Here is an 18,074-nt window from a genome sequence, read left to right as displayed (position 1 = left end):
TAGTTACTCTTCTAATGACCCTAACCCTATATCTCACTGCTAAAGTGATCTATTACAGGAAGTGGCCTTCTAATTTCTCCTAGCAAGTTCTCCTGCCACATACTTTTTATCCATTCATTCCATCCAGAATGTGTAGATCAAAGAGAGTAAATGCCTGCACCCCTCTCCCTGAGGAACTTACCTTACCCCTCTGGTCTACAGGAAAAGTACAGTTTTCCCTGCAACCTTCTGTTATGTAATATCTTGATTACTGTTTGTAAAGAGACTGTTCATGGCTAGATAGTTCTTCTATCTTCACACTTAGATAGTATGGTAAATTACCCCAAGAAATGCAATTGAGATCTTATAAAACCCATGCGCTGTTGAGATAAGTTAGAATCAGACTATAATGTTGTTCAAGGTACATATTTTTCAAGTAATATCTTTGCAGCTGACCAAACCTCTCTGTTTCTCAGGCTGTACACTAATGGATTTAACATTGGAACAACACCAGTATATAGCAAAGACAGATATTTCTCTTGTTCTTGAGAATTCTGAGAGTCGGGCCTAATGTAAATTCCTATAGAAGTGCCACATAACAGCAATACAACTGTTAGATGTGAAGAACAGCTGGAAAAAGCCTTGAGTTTAGCAGCTGAGGTTTGCAATTTTATGATAGTAGCTATAATGTACACATAGGATGTTAAAATCAGTACAAATGGAAGAATGCCTACAAAGGGTAATTCAACTGTCATGAATTGTTTTATATGTGAGGTGTCACTGCATGAGATCTCCAGCAGCATTTTAAGTTCACAAAAAAAATGATTAAGTTCTCGTGACTTACAGAATGATAAACCTGATAAAAGCAAAGAGTAGCACATTGCATTAGGAATATACAAAATCCATGCCATTGTCACCAGCAGGACGCACACTCTTGTATTCATGATGAGGTAGTAACGTAGAGGAATACAAATAGCCACATAGCGATCATAAGCCATAGTGGCCAATAAGAAAATGTCTATACCAATACATAATGAAAACAGGAACATCTGTGTTAAACAGCTGGGAAAAGAAATGCTGGTGTCACCTGTAATTGTGATGACCATCAGCTTTGGCAGGAAGACAGAGACAAAGATAATGTCCTGGAATGCCAGGTTGCACAAGAAGAAGTACATGGGGGTGTGCAGCTGGGATACCAGACATACAAGTACAATAATCATCATGTTTCCCAGCACAGCAGTTAGGTAGATCATAAAAAGCCCCATAAATAGTAAAGGTTGATCTTCCTCATAGCGAGAAAATGCCAAGAGATGGAAATCTTTTTGAATTGTGGAATTCATTTACTCTTCTTTGTCACCTTTTGATAGAAAGGAAAAAATACCGGAACCATTACAAACACACATTACTGTACCCAGATCAAAGTAACTAGGATTAATTTAGTTGGACATACTGGATACTAGTTGATGTCATGCAACGAGACAAGCTCGGCTGAGCACTTTCACATAAGAGATTCAGTTTGGTGAGACTCTCCTAATTCAATTCCAGATTTTTTCATAGAGATAGATGCAATTCAATGAGAATAATTTAGAGAACCATGAGAATCATTTATTTATTCTTATTATGTGGAACAAGTGAAACTGTGTATTTGCACCAACCATAGACCTGTTGATAACTGTGCATGTTGAGTCCACACTTTGGGCCAGATTCAACTCAGCGAGAAAAGTTTTAAAACGTGAAAAGACGAGATTCAATTTGAGATGCAATTTAATTCAGAAAAAGTTATATTAATTCATAAAAAGTTATATCACGGTTTATCACATGAAAACTCTATTGTAGTCTATATGAAAACATTTTGGGCCAGATTCAATTCAGTGAGAAAAAGTTATCTCATGGTTTATTATGTGAAAAGTAATGGACAAGATTCAATTCAAGGAGGAAAAACTTTTCTCCAAATTAATTACAGTTTTTTCCCATAGACTTCAATAGAGTTTTCAAGTGATAAACAGTGAGATCATTTTTCTGAATTGAATCTCATATCATGACTTTTCATGTGATAAACCCTTTTCTCACTGAATTGAATCTGGCCCTTGAACTGAAATAGGAGAATTTTTTTTCTCCTCGAATTGAATCTTGTCCATGACTTTTTACGTAATAAAGCATTAAATAACTTTTTCTCACTGGATTGAATCTGGTCCACTTCACTCAAACACTCTATTAAAGTCTATAGGGGAAAGATGGAACTAAATTAGGAGGAAAGTTTCTTTCCTCAAATTAAATCTTGCCCCATTCACATGGTAAACCATAAACAACATTTTCTCATGGAATTGAATCTAGCCATAGGTGTTACAGATGGAGGAGTGGCAAAAACTTTGATGTAAATGGAAGAAATACATTTTCCTGGAAATTTTACTGAATGAATGTCCACTACAAATCTAGTAGATACTTCCATGGGTTGAAGGAGTTTTAATTGTTTAATATTTACCACTTTCTCTGTACAAAAACAATAAAAAAACTAATTAATTCTTGTCTGCACTGAATTTTTTTCTTGGCCAACGTGACACCTGCAAGGGATGAAAATGTGAATGAAGTAGTACTGTTAGGTTTTACAGAAAAAAAACTTGAAAAATTCAGAACGCCATGACTATTCACATCAATCAAAGGTCTTGGCTTATGGCAGATGCACAAATAAGATGTTATGAAGGTGTAGGTTTGAGGGGATTTTTCTAGATTTACACATCAAGTCAGATAAATTAAATAGAAAATGAAGAAAGCTTAATGCATTATACTGAAGCTTACATGACAAGACATGTTGCACAGGGGCACCACCCAGAACGATGTTGAGCAGGATATGTGATATCAAAGTCAACTGTAGAGATTAAATCTGGAGGAAAAATGTGATGTTTTCTTATGCTTTTTCAAATGATCCTGCAATTAAAAAACAGAATGAGAAATAGAGCATTTAAAGGATTTCTCAACCTCATTAAGAGTGTATCTAATCCCAATAGAGCCCAGTGAACTCTATAAATAACGAGTAGCCCCAGGTACAATTTGTTACAGAAGGGAATAAATAAATATGGATTTTCTGTTTTATTTTCACACACACAGTCCTTTTCCACATACATTTAATCTAACAAATAATTAAAATCATACATTTTCTATTTTGACCTAACATAAAGAGAATGGTGAATTCCCAATGACAAAATTAAAGGGATCCTCTCATTTTTATGATGTTGTTTTTATTTCTACATTACAAATAATTCTACATTACAAATAATATAAAATGTTATTCCTGAATCAACAAATGTATTTTTTTAGCTGTAATATTGGTATGCAAGCAGCACAGGTCTCTGGTCATTGTGCCTAATCCTGTGCTTTCAGCAAGAGCCAGCACTTCACAATGGACCTGCTTTAAGATAAGCTATTTCTCCTACAAAATGTCACATGATTGGAGATTTTTTTACTATTGAGTGCCATTTTCATGTCTAAACCAGCAAAGCAGGTGGCAGGAAGCTGGTATCCTATTACCTTCACACTGTTCTGTTGTTAGGCTGCTAGGTGATATCACTCCAACATCATTTGATTGATAGAAGGTTAACAGTTAAGGAATATTAGCCTAGAACATAGTATATGTACTTGGATTGAGAACTGGTTGAGGAATAGGTTACAAAGAGTGGTGGAAAATGGAACATTTTCTAATTGGACCAGTGTTGTTAGTGGAGTACCGCAAGACTCTGTACTAGGTCCCTTGTTTTTCAACTTGTTTATTAATGACCTGGAGGTGGCCATTGAAAGTAGTTTCTATTTTTGCTGATGATACTAAATTGTGCAGAACTATAGGTTCCATGCAGGATGCTGCCACTTTGCAGAGTGATTTGTCTAAACTGGAAAACTGGGCAGCAAACTCGAAAATTTGATTCATTGTTGATGCATACAAGGATATGCATTTTGGAAGAAATGATACAAATGCAAGGTATACACTAAATGGCAGTGTGTTGGGGGTTTCCTTAATGAGACGGAATTTTTGTAGATAACAAGTGTCATTCTGTCTTGCATATAAAAGGTCATTAACTCAAGGGATAAAAACATAATTTTGCCACTTTGTATGTATCTGGTAAGGCCTCATCTGGAGTATGCAGTGCAGTTTTAAGCTCCAGTTCATAAGAGGGATATAAATGAGCTGGAGAGAGTGCAGAGACGTGCAACTAAACTGGTTAGAGGGATGGAAGACTTAAATTATGAGGGTAGACTGTCAAGGTTGGTGTTTTTTCTCAGGAAAAAAAGGCGCTTGCAGGGGGACATGATTACACTTTACAAGTACATTAGAGGACATTATAGACAAATAGCAGGGGACCTTTTTACCCATAAAGTGGATCACCGTACCAGAGGCCTCCCCTTTAGACTAGAAGAAAAGAACTTTCATTTGAAGCAACGTAGGGGGTTCTTCACAGTCAGGACAGTGAGGTTGTGGAATGCACTGCCGGGTGATGTTGTGATGCTGATTCTCTTAATGCTTTTAAGAGGGTCTTGGATGATTTCTTGGACAAACATAATATAATACGTGAGTGTATGGGGGTCGGTGTGAATGTGTGTATATATGTGGGTTGAATTCATTCGGAGGGCTTGAACTTGATGGACTTTGGTCTTTTTTTCAACCCAACTTAACTATGTTACTATGTACCTTGCAGTGCAGCAGTAAAGAATGAAGCTTATCAGAGTACAAATGACTGGGCGCACCCAGGAAACTAACAACATGTCTTGCCCCATGTCAGATTTCAAAATTAAATATAAAAAATCTGTTTGCGCTATAAGAAATGAATTTCAGTACAGAATTCTGCAGTAGCAGCACTACTATTTTTGAATTTTTTTTTTGCTTAGATAGAATACCATTAATGGGTTAGAAGTTAGCAAGAATCATCAATGCTCAGAGAGTAGTTGACCTAAAACTAATGTAAATAAAACTGAATTCAATTTCTACTACTGACCTGAGTGAGAATGGCCTATGAGTTTGTGAATTCCATACACACTGAAATGGGGGCCCCAAAGCAAAATATTTATTTTTCTCTCTATTCTTTTTCCCTAGGCAAACAAATTAACTCATATAGGGGCAAATTTACTAACCGGAGAAAATTCGCCAGCACTGGCTTCGCGCACGTCGCAACACTTCACCAGGCGTAAATTCGCCTGGACAACGCTAATTCACGAAGATCTGAAGTTGCGCACACGGTACCGAACGCTGGTGAAATTACTACATCGAAATTACGCTCAGCAGTTTGAAGTTACGCTAACGTTGGCTAATTAGCATACGGCGTGCAGTTAAAGTACAATGGTCGTATATGCTGCAGCAAATACATTTCATTTACACAAGGCCAGGGAACCTTAATAAAATTATATAAAGTTGTTATAATGCCCTACACATGTGCCCACAGTATAGTTTATATGCCATATGTTAGCAAATGTAGGGGGGAAGGAGGGTACCCCCAAAAAAATGTACGATCTTTTTCAGTCTATCTCCCTTTATATAGGAAAAAACGCCAGCGTTTTTTGGGACTTAGAGAAATTTCCAACTTTTTTTTGAGGAACTCCTATCTACTCTATTGCACTTCGACTGGTCTGAGGTGTCGAAGGCAAGTCTAGCAATAGAGGTAACGGTCAATAAAATCAAAAACTTAGTGAATTTGCGTAGTAACATTCTTTCACCAGACTGGAAATTCGCCTGGTGTTAAGAGTGCGAAGTTGCGCCAGAGTCTATCTCCTTGGTGAAATTACACCAGCGAATTTACGCCAGCTACCGTTAGTAAATCGGCAAAGTGCCAAAATCATGTCACGCTGCCAAATTTTCGCCAGCGTTGGCCACTTCGCCCTTTAGTAAATTTCCCCCATGGTTTCCAATGCCACCCCTATGCTGACGATACTCAGATCTATCTCTCCTCTCCTGATTAGTGATGAGCTAAAATTTTCACCAAGTTTCACAGCAAAAATTCTGGCCATAGACACTAATGGGTGAAAAAAATTGTCATGCGTCAAAAAATTGTTGCACAATTTGTTGCACGTCAAAAAAGATTGTCAGCCATAGACTTTAATGCATTTCAGCCCAATTTCACAGTTTCACATGGTTCTCTTTACCCTAACTAACACCTGCTATATCCCAGACGTATCTATCATAGTTAACAATTCAACTATCACCCCATCTCCCCAAGCCTTGGGTTTATCCTAGATTAAGCCCTGTCTTTCAATCCTCATATCCAGTCACTTATTAAATCATGTACATTTCACCTAAGGAACATATCCAAAATATCATTTATCACCCAAAATGCCACCAAAATTATTATTCACCCTCTCATCATATCTAGTCTAGACTACTGTAATTCTCTATAAATTGGCCTTCCCCGCTAAAGACTGTCACCTCTCCAGTCCATAATGAACACTGCCGCCAGGCTTATACACCTCAGCAACTGCTCCTCCTCTGCCTCGCCATTCTGCCAATCCCTCCACTGGCTTCCGCTACCTCTCAGAATAAAATTCAAACTAATTACCCTGACATTCAAAGCACTTCATTACTCTGCCCCACCCACATCTCTGAACTCATCTCTAGATACTCACTCAACCGCTTACTACGCTCCTCTACTGACCTGCTACTCAACTCTTCTCTCATTACCTCCTCACATACTCACATTAAAGACTTTGCAAGGGCTGCACTCCTCCTCTGGAGTTCTCTCCCACAGTCAGTCCGACTTTCTCCCAACCTTTCTGCTTTCAAAAGATCTCTTAAAACGCACTTATTTAGAGAAGCCTACCCTCACTCTGTTTAGCTACCAAATGCAATACCATATGCTACATCTCTCACTTTGCTTATGTCTGATCTTACCCCCTCCCACACCTTGTGTCTCATTCCCTTCCTCTTTTAGATTGTAAGCTCTTTTGCACAGGACCTTCCTCGCATTTTGTACTGGTATTGGTCATTATGCATGTAAATCTGTATGTTCTATGTATGTTATTCATGTGATTTCTTTATATAAAGACATTTATTCTACAGCACTGTGCATTATGTTGGGGCTCGAAAAATACATGTTAATAAAATAATAAAAAAAATATTTATCAGGGCCATTACTTTTCCCCAAACATTCTGTATAATGGTGGTGAATGGAAATTGGTGAAATGTACATTTGTAAGCTAAGCAGAATTTCATGTGTGATAGCATTTTAAATGAACATACAAGAGAAGTGTCAACGAATGATTTGCTCCCGGACCTGGTTGCCATGTTGGCCTGCTTCTGCGGGATGAACAGGAGGATCTTCATGTTGTTGATCACCTTCAATAGCTTCAGGTAATTGTAGAACCCACAGTAGATGATTATCCACTGCAATATTATATAAAATGCAGGCTGCTAAAATTATATCGCACACTTTACTGGGTGAATACTGCAGAACACCCCCTGAATGGTCCAAACAACAGAAGTACATCTTCAGTAAGTCAAACACACGCTCAGTGATTTGTCAGGACCTTCGATGTGCTGCGTTATCAGTTGGAGTAAGTGACAAGGGTCGACAATCATAAACAGCATCTCCTGAAAAATATTTGATATATGGTTCAATCAATATAGGGAGTTTTACCATTCTACATAGATTAACCTTTATAAAAATTGAACACATTACATTTGGCATCTTCAATTCTGTCTTCTGGTTTCTATTTCTGTGGGGAGGCAACTGGATTGAAGAGTAAAAGCTTTTATGTAAAACAGCTAGCTAATTACTTCAACAAACAAAGGTTAGAGTGTCAGCAAATCTGTTCATAATGAACACCTTTTGAAAACAGGGCTGGTATGAGTGTTTTGGAGTAACATATCTCACAAACATTATGTAGACAAAGGGACTACACACAAAGGATGGATTTTGACTAAGAATGACTTGGAATAGTTCATGTTACTTAACAATTGTTTGGCACTCTTTAAAGAACATGAGTATGTAATAACAGTTCTAAAATCTTTGACATTACTTAACTATGCCACCATTTTTAATTTTATATACATGTATTGTTCAATATTATTCAATATATTGTTAAATATAAAAGAAGCCTTAGAGTAAATAATATGGAGAGGTATATAGAACTATAAATTTAAGAACCACAAGAGGTTAAACCGATTTGCATCAGTAGATAATGCTTAGTAGCCATTTAATGTCTGGTACCTCTATAGTTAACACCCGCTCAGAGATAGACACCTTAGCAATTATTTGTATTTATTCAGTAGTTATAAGTTGTGCATTTGTTACAACTATGATTGCTATTTGGTGCCTTGTTTTTAAATAATTTTTAATGAATGTTGTTTTTATTGGGTTTGCACTATATTAGACTATCTACAGTGATATGTAATAAGGTGGTTGTTGATAAAGTATGACAATGTTAACACGTCACTAATTGCTGCTGTTTTCCCGACAAAATGTAGATTTAAGGCATGATCGCTGTTATTTTAGTACTTTGAGAAAGGCCTTGGGTTGGGCCGAAACTAGTGACGGACGAATTTGCGCATCTCCATTTTTTGGACGACGGCGACAGTTTTTTTTAGACGCCATTGAATTTTCGCACCCGTTTCGCGAATTTATTTAGCGAATCGAGCAAATTCGAAGCAAATTTGTGTCTGGCAAACAAACCCATCACTTTTTATCTATAAGTCCTGTGAGTGCGGATCCTTTCAGATGGTTTATATATATACATATATATACATACAGTCCCATGTGCCCATGTGTGGTGCACTCCAATATATAATCAAAACATGGGCACTGTCTCCTACATTATAGGTAAAGTTTCTCAGAAACAGACACTCTCCAAGACGTCATAATGCTGTGAAAGTAAAGAAAAAATTATTCTCAACTTTTCGGTCCCATTTTTGACCTTTCTCAAGAAATAACAAACAGAAAAAATGTCTCCCCCTTAATCTAAATACAAGAGATGGTGTCAGAAAACAGGCACTTGCTGCAAAACTCCTCTATCAATAAATATCTAATGCCCCATCAATCAATTATTCAACTGGTAGATATATGGTGCAAGCTATGTTATTTCTTATATGCTGCTGAATTTCCTCTAAGCATAATAGATAATACATTGTAGTATGACCATTTTGATTATTCCATCCTACCAAGATATGATTTATGATATATTCCTTATTTGCTTAGCTTATGCAGAAATGGGTTATGGCAAAAGAAGAAGGAAAATGAACTGCAGCAAGAAGCTTAGGGGCAGATTTACAAAGGGTCGGATATCGAGGGTTAATTAACCCTCGATATTCGACTGCCGAAGTTAAATCCTTCGACTTCGGATATCGAAGTCGAAGGATTTACCGCAATTCGTTTGATCGAACGAAAAATCGTTAGATTCTAAGGATTTTAATCCATCGATCGAACGATTTTTCTTCGACCTAAAAAAGCTACCAAAGCCTATGGGGAATTCCCCATAGGCTAACATTGACTTCGGTAGCTTTTAGGTGGCGAACTAGGGGGTCAAAGTTTTTTCTTAAAGAGACAGTACTCTTCGAAGGTCGAAGTCGAAGTAGCCCATTCAATGGTCGAAGTAGCCAAAAAAAAACATTGGAAATTCAAACTATTTTTCCTCTATTCCTTCACTCAAGTAAATGGGCCCCTTAATGTTAAGCATTAAAATAACATTTCAGATATGCCTATGAATCTATAAGGGAATCATTTCTCAAAAAGAGAAATAGAATGCAGACATGATTTTGCCACACTATTGCAGTTGCAATCATGACATCATTCAAGATCATGGAAAGTTGTGAATTAATTTTCTGTAATTTCCCCCTCACTTTTGTGCAATTTCTTAACACAAGAAATAAATAGTTTGGATCAAGCAACCAGGCGTGTCAAAGAAGTCAATGGAAAGTACATCTTTATTCCATGACAGTACTTGCAAGTATGATCCCTTATTACATACTCTCGATCAGAAGAACCCTCCCACCAAAATCATAATACCCCACTGGTTACCTGTAAAATAATCTTATGGGGGGGTCTGCCTTTATTTTAGCCAATGGGTCCGGTCACCAAGTTGGTGGTGGTGGGATGTAGGTTTGATATGTCAGTGTGCGCACTATTCAAATTTCAACTTTAGTGGTTTCACTGTTACACTGGTCTGAAACATAACTTTGTAAGGTTGGATGGAGGAATAAAAACAAAATAAAATACTTGGTTGCTGGTAACTGTTTAGTTTATAGACACAAGCTTTCATATCTTGAACACTGCAAAAAGGTGCACCTATGCTCTCATGCAGTGCTCACTGAACTTACTGCTATTAAAATTATTAAAACAACGAATATGGTATAATTCAACATGACGAAAATTATTATATCCATCCCATGGCTTGTAGGCAACGCACATTTAAGTTCCTTCTTCAAGCCCACAGTCAGTTAAGTGTAGAGCATCCACATTTAAAGTGGTGTAAACACATACCTGGTTACTTTGCCCTGCATGAGACACGGAGAGAAAGCTCTTCCTTAGAGGTGAAAGGGAGATACATAGGTCTTTCCTGAGCTCCACCTGAAGGCTGCCAGAGAGCAATGTGGAGCTCAGTCAAGCTTTTTTTAAAACAAGAGGTTTCAAGGTTATTCAAGTTGAGTTCAAGTTATATCTATTAGACGTGTGTTTGCTACAGCAGTGGTTGGTGCCCTCCCCAGCAAAACTGTTCCTCGTTTAGAAAGACAGCAAGTTACTAAGCCTACCATAAGGTCAGATGTGCAAACTCGTATTTGTATTCATTGTTGCATGAAAATAATTGAAATTTTTGTTTTGCCTCAAAACAAAATACTTTCAACACTAGGGGGCAGATTTATCAACGGTCGAATTTCGAAGTTAAATTTAGTTACTTAGAAAATTGACCATCGAATTGAAATACTTCCACTTCGAATATCGAAGTTTTTTTCATGAATTTGGGTATCCTGCGGTCGAAGTAAAATCGTTTGAACGATTCGAAGGATTTCAGCGAACAATCGAGCGATTTTTCTTCGACTTCGAAAAACGTAAAAAAAATGCTCTAGAAAGTCCCCATAGGCTAACATAGCACTTAGCAGGTTTAATTTGGCGAAGTATTGAAGTCAACGTTTTTTTTAAAGAAACAGTACTTCGATTATCGAATGGTCGAATATTCAAACGGTTTTACTTCGAATCGAAGTCAAAGTATCCTATTTGATGGTCGAAGTATCCAAAAAATTACTTTGCATTTTGAATTTTTTTACTTCGAAAATTCCCTCGAATTCACTTTGACCCTTGATAAATCTGCCCCTAGGTAGTGCCAGTTATGAGGATTTATTAAAATGTAATCTGGCCTCAAAGTTTATGTATGTACATCCCTCAGCTGAGGGAGCGCGTCTAAAAAGGCTCTTCCGGTACCTGAAATTAAATTTGTTTATCCATAGGACCATAGAAAGTATAATGTCTATTAACTAGAAATTTGCATTTTCTAAGTGTGACTGATATCTATTGGTAGGTTATATTACAGGTATGGGATCCGTTATCCAGAAACCCATTATCCAGAAAGATCCAAATTACGGAAAAGACATCTCTAATATAATCAAATAATCCAAATTTTTAAAAATGATTTCCTTTTTCTCTGTAATAATAATAAAACAGTAGCTTGTACTTGATCCCAAATAAGATATAATTAATTCGTATTGAAGGCAAAACCAGCCTATTGGGTTTATGTAATGTTTACATGATTTTCTAGTAGACTTAAGGTATGAAGATCCAAATTACAGAAAGATCCATTATTCGGAAAGCCCCAAGTCCCGAGCATTCTGGATAACAGGTCCCATATGTGTACTTTGTAAAGGTCTAGAACCAGGGGGGTAGCCTTGCTCCAAGTATATATTTTTCAAGTACTCTCTTTGCCGCAGACCAAACCTGTCTATTCCTCAAGCTGTACACTACTGGGTTTAACATAGGAACAATGCCAACATAAAATAAAGAGAGCAATTTTTCTTGTTCTAAAGAATCACTTGACTTTGGTTTCATGTAAATCCCAATAGAGGTGCCACAGAAGAGTAGTACAACTGTCAGGTGTGAAGAGCAGTTTGAGAAAGTCTTGACTCTAGCGGCTGAGGTCCCCATCTTTATGATAGTACTTATAATGCACACATAGGATGTAAGAATGAGCATAAGTGGAAGAATCCCAACAAAAGGTATTTCAAGTGACAGCAATTGTTTGATGTGTGAGGTGTCACTGCATGAGATCTCCATTAGGATTTTAATATCACAAAAGAAATGATTGAGATCATGTGACTTACAGAATGATAAATTAGATAGCAGCAAAGAGAAGCACATTGCATTTATCACATACAAAATCCATGAAGTTACCACCAGCAGGATGCACAATTTCACATTCATGATGAGGTAGTAACGCAGAGGGATGCAAATAGCCACATAGCGGTCATAGGCCATGGTAGCCAGTAAGAAAAAATCTGTATCAGTGCAGAATGCAAACAAAAACATCTGTGTTAAACAGCCATGAAAAGAGATTGCGGTGTCTCCTGTAATTGTGATGACCATCAGCTTTGGCAGGGTGGCAGAGACAGAGATAATGTCCTGGACTGCCAGGTTGCACAGAAAGAAGTACATGGGGGTGTGCAGCTGGGGAGTCAGACATACAAGAACTGTAATGTTCATGTTCCCAAGCACAGCCAGTAAGTAGATCAATAAAACCAAAATAAAAAAAAAAGACTGATTTTTCTCAGAGTTTGAAAATGCCAGGAGGTGGAAATCTTTCTGAATTGTGTAATTCATGTCAAATTCCATGGTGTTAGTTTAAGTTAAACAGAAGATATGTTTTGGAACCTTACAGATACCCATAATTATTACTTATTCCAGATCTAGCTCCTATTTAGCTGTCATTATAAGACAGGTGATGTCCTGCCTTCAGTCAAGTAAAACGGATTGGCCTCCACTAAGGTGGTACAGTCTGAAAAGTTTCAGATCCTTAACAATGAATCACTCATCCCTCTTGGTAGGGACATTCATAACCTGTCTGCCCTTCTAGTAGAGAATCCATACCAATACTTTTCATAAATCTCAAAGAATGCCCTCTGCATCATCCTATAAACGAAAAAGATAATTGAACACATTTTTATATTGAACTTGGATATAAATATTGCTACACGGTAATCGTATCCACTCTTTGGCACCCCTTCTCAAGAAATAATAACCCAATTAAAAATATTAAGTCTTTCAAGCTGCGTCCTGCATTCCTTTAATAGATTTGAACGGTCTTCTTTTATTTTTTTCAATTGTTTTTGTAAATGGCTGTCCCAACAACACTCCATATTCAAAATGTACTTGCGTCTCTTGAATTAATTTTCCTATTTGTACGTAATCATTTTATCATATTATAGTTATAGGATCCCTTATCCGGAAACCCGATATCCAGAAAGCTCCGAATTACGGAATGGCTGTCTCCCATAGACTCTATTTTATCCAAATAATCCAAATTTTTAAAAATGATTTCCTTTTTCTCTGTAATAATAAAACAGTAGCTTGCACTTGATCCCAACTAAGATATAATTAATCCTTATTGGAAGCAAAACCAGCCTTTTGGGTTTATTTAATGTTTAAATGAATTTCTAGTTATTCGGAAAACCCCAGGTCCCGAGCATTCTGGATAACAGGTCACATACCTGTACAACCAAGATCATTATCTAGTGTTATTCCTTAATCCATTTCCCTTATAGCATTGCCTAAATGAATGCATTATTATGGCTCAATAAATGGCAGCATGTTATACAGAAACATTTATACAGTAACACTTTGCTCTGTCTGAAATGAATTACTACTACTACTATAAAGCCTGTTCTATACAAACAAGTAGGTAAGAGAGAAAGAAAAATAAAAGGAGTGTATAAAAATCTTTAACCTTTAAGTAAACTATTAGCCTTTTATTATTATTTTATTATTAACATGTATTTTTAGAGCGTCCACATATCGCGCAGCGCTGTAAAATAAATATGTTTATACAAAGAAATCACATGAATTACACACATAGAACATACAGCATTATTTATATAATGACCAGCACTGGCACAAAAGGCGAGGAAGGCCCTGTGCAAAAGAGCTTACAATCTAAAGTGGAAGCCTTTGCAGATTACAAGAAACTGATGCTTCTTATGCTTTTGCAAGTCGTCCTGTGTCTATGGAAGCAGCAGGGAAAATAGCGTATTTAAATGTTTTCTGTAAGATAGTCTCTAATCCCTAAAGAGCTTGTTGAAGTCTGAAAATAAAGGTTACCCCTAGGAGCTCTTAAAGGAATCATACAATTGGATTTTTACATTTAATTGTGATATGGTTTTCATTTTCATTCTGCTCTTTTGGGTAGAAACCTCATTTCAAGTGTATATTAAATTGCATAGCACTAATATAATTATTGTCACAATATATAAATATATATAAATATATTGTTGTACATATACAACATGAAAGACAGGATGCATAGTACAAAAAAAATGGGAACACTGCAATTATTTTTTGCATATTGCATGCCAGTGGTGTAACTTGATGATACTGGGCCCCACAGCAAATTAATGTTAGGGCCCCCCACATATGCAGAGGTTGACCTGTTTTACCAGGTCATTGATTAGGGCTTCATGGGACCCCCTGTACCTCCTGGTCCCCCCTGCAGCCAATTTCTTCTTCCTCTGTAGTTTCTCCCCTGTTGCACGCTACTTTCCAATCAATATAAATTGATGGGTGCCCTTTGTGCTCTATTTTGGATGATAAAGGCCTCTGGTTAACCTTTTAAATAAAGTTCTTCCAGCGTATCTGCACCCCTCAGAGGTCTTGCACATCTGTACAGGGTTTTGGTAAATGACCCCTATAGTGTACCCCTGTTTGTGTTTATACATAAATGACTGTCAATTTGTGGTCCTCTGCACTCATTATCAATACATTTAAGACAGAGACATTTTGTGCATACAGCTACTAAAAAATGCCTTACCCTTTAAACAAAACAGGGATTGTTTGTCCATATATTGCAATATATTTAAGCAGGTCAACTATGTCAAAGTTCCTTGTTTGTAAATTTGTGGTGCCATATAAATTATAAAATACAATACTTATATCAAGATAAAAAATAAATAAATTTGCTTCTCATTTTTTTACCATTTAAAGAGTAGCTTCTGCTGATTCCCAGAAACAGTGCTACGCAATATGTTGGCGCTATATAAATACATGTTAATAATAATAATAATAATAATGCTCTGTGCTGCCTTCACTTACCTGAGCTTAGGGACTGACACAATATACACAATATACTGTTTATATAGAATATAAATGTCACAATATAATGCAGTTTTGTAATTAATTCAGATTTTCATTAAATGGCAGCTCAGAAACGTGTGCAATCCGCATCAGAATTTAAGTGCACAGTGTGTGAATCTTATCCCAGTCTTTGGGGCTACCCAGCAATGGTAGCAGGTAAATTAGATGAGTAATGTTTTGGATGCAGAGATTAATATGTAATTAATGTCCTAAACATCAACACAGGGCCGGACTGGGAGTTAAAACCAGGACTGGCAAAAAAATCTAAGCAGCCCACGTGTGAGCAGAATATACAGGTATAAATGGCAACAAATGTTATACATAAAACACTATATTCAATAAAATGCACAAGGTTTGCTCAGGAAAAGTAAGCCATGGCATCCAAGCCCAAGTTCGAATGCAGTTATGGGATCCTGTAAAGCTCTGTGGCAGATACGTTTTTTCTATATGTGGAATTTCTCTGAATATAACAAGGTCACCATGAAGCATAAGTTCACTAAAAACCAAGAGAGTTTGAAACCACATAAAATAACAAGCATTGTGAGTATTGGTATGATAATTACCTGCTGCATTCTTTGAACCATTAAAGGGGTGGTTCACCTTTAAGTTAACTGTTAGTATGTTATAGACCGGCTAATTCTAAGCAACTTTTCAATTGACCTTTATTTTTTCTTTTGTATAGTTTTTGAATTATTAATTATTTTAATTATTTACTCTTCTGACTGTTTTATAGCTTTTAAATGGGGGTCACTGACCCCATCTAAAAACAAGTGCTCTGTAAGGCTACATATGTATTGTTATTTGCTACATTGTATTACTTATCTTTCTATTCAGGCCTCTTCTATTCATATTCCAGTCTCTTATTCAAATCAGTGTGTGGTTGCTAGGGTCATTTGGACCATAGCAACCAGATTACTGAAACTGGAGAGCTGCTGAATAAAAAGCTAAATAACACAAATAATAAAAAATTAAAACCAATTACAAATGGTCTCAGAATATCACTCTCTACATCATACTAACAGTTAATTTAAAGGAGAACAACCCTTTAAGCCTCTACCAACACCCTGCATAGGTGGTTATATAAATAGTAGATATTATTGTAAAGATTCTTTAAAACATGGCCTATCAAGTGCAGTAAATAGATTAGTAATACAGCATCAGGCACGCAGACGCTGCTATAAAATGATTACAGACAAAGTCGAAAGAACTAAAAATTTCCATCGATAAAAAAGGAGACGCAACTGTGAAATGTGTGTCAGATATGAGAACTTAGAAACTGTACCTGTAATGCTAAGTATACATTATTGGTCCTATGAAGACTCTCAACAACAGGAACTCAAATAAACTGGCATAAACATAGGAACATCTTGCCTCATAATGTAGTTTGTGAGAGAGAACACGAGAGTTGGTGTTTTGTGCTCTCCTGATCCTTTACCTATGCCTGCCCCACCCCTCTTCTAGGCTGGCTCAGTCTGGGAGAGTTTTGATACATTGTTTAAGAAGAACGGCAGCTGCTGCGCTGAGCTCTTCTGAACCTCCATGATTTTACCTGCCAGTCTTGAAACAAGTGCTGCTTCCACCAAATGAGTGCAGCCTTCTGCTACTGCTTCCTGCTCTATGCTCCATGATGTACACATGCGCTGTCAGCCTCCAGACCCTCGCAGGTAGCTGCTTTCCTTTTTTATTGGTTAGTGAGGCTAGGGGCGGGCTGAAATGTATCGGCACCTTCAGCAGCCTATTTGCACAGCAGAAAGGTCCCAGCAGCCCATTTACTTTAGGAAGAGCGCGGCCCTTCGGGCACTTGCCCGATCTCACAGATGGCCAGTCCGGGCCTGGTAAGGCCCCATCTAGAATATGCTGTACAGTTTTGGTCTCGAGTGCTCAAACAGAACATTTTTGTATTAGAGAGGGTACAGAGAAGGGCAACTAAGCTGGTAAAAGGAATCATATAATAATCTCTCTAATGCTTTATTTACCAGTAGGTCTTTCCAGCTGATGTGAGGTCACCCATTCCGATTAGAAGAAAATAGGTTCGGAAGGGTTATTTTTACAGGGAGAGCTGTGAATATGTGGAATTCTCTCCCTGAATCAGTTGTACAGGCTGAAAAAGGGGTTGGATGGCTTTTTAGCAAGTGAGGGAATACAGGGCTATGGAAGATAGCTCATAGTACAAGTTGATCCAGGAACTGGTCTGATTGCCCTTTGAGGCAAATTGGAGAGGCTTCAGATGGGGGTTTTTTGCCTTCCTCTGGATCAACTGGCAGTTAGGCAGGTTAAAAAAAGTTAAAAGGCTGAACTTGATGGACTTTTTTAAACCTAACTTACTATGAAACTATGTTACTTTTGGCATGAAAATTTCAAAATAAATAGGCGTTCTTGCATATTTTATGTCCCCAAGCTGGCTCAAACCTTTCTAAGTGATGTGACTCCTGGCCTGATTCTGAATTTGAAGATTTGCTGCCTGTCCAAGACGCTTGCCATTCCCTGCACTTTTGATTCCCCACAGAAGCACTCATTGGTTTCTGTGTTTCCTCCCATTTCAAACTAAGCGCTAGAATATTCTTGATAGTTTTACATTTTGTAAATATTATACCTGGTTTCAATGGCAAAATCCTACTAAGAACAGGTTCAGCTGTAAGAATATGCCAGTCTTTGTTCAAAATTTTGCAAACTGAATTGGCCTCAGTAGTATAGTGTGTAATAAAAAAGGGGAACTCTCCCTTTTATTCTTGCTCCTAGTTTGCAAGAGAGAGCTTCTTGAACTTTTTTTTAGCTTTGACCATAATTGCATGAACTAAA

The 18,074-nt window shown here is 37.2% G+C and overlaps 2 protein-coding genes across 2 annotated transcripts; both read right to left on the bottom strand.

The window, feature by feature from the left end:
- Positions 1-395: 395 nt before the first annotated feature.
- LOC108710345 (olfactory receptor 1) lies at positions 396-1,319 on the bottom strand. Its single transcript, XM_018251482.1, has one exon. The coding sequence runs from the start codon at positions 1,317-1,319 to the stop codon at positions 396-398; it is 924 nt and encodes a 307-aa protein (XP_018106971.1).
- A 10,485-nt stretch (positions 1,320-11,804) lies between these two features.
- LOC121401270 (olfactory receptor 1-like) lies at positions 11,805-12,752 on the bottom strand. The gene has a single exon (XM_041585617.1). It carries the CDS (start codon positions 12,750-12,752, stop codon positions 11,805-11,807), a length of 948 nt encoding a protein of 315 aa, XP_041441551.1.
- Positions 12,753-18,074: the final 5,322 nt, after the last annotated feature.

This window comes from Xenopus laevis, chromosome 3L, assembly GCF_017654675.1.
Source record: "Xenopus laevis strain J_2021 chromosome 3L, Xenopus_laevis_v10.1, whole genome shotgun sequence".
In the NCBI taxonomy this organism is placed as follows: domain Eukaryota; kingdom Metazoa; phylum Chordata; class Amphibia; order Anura; family Pipidae; genus Xenopus; species Xenopus laevis.
Note: the sequence above shows the minus strand (reverse complement) of the source record. Positions and strands in the feature narration are given on the sequence as shown.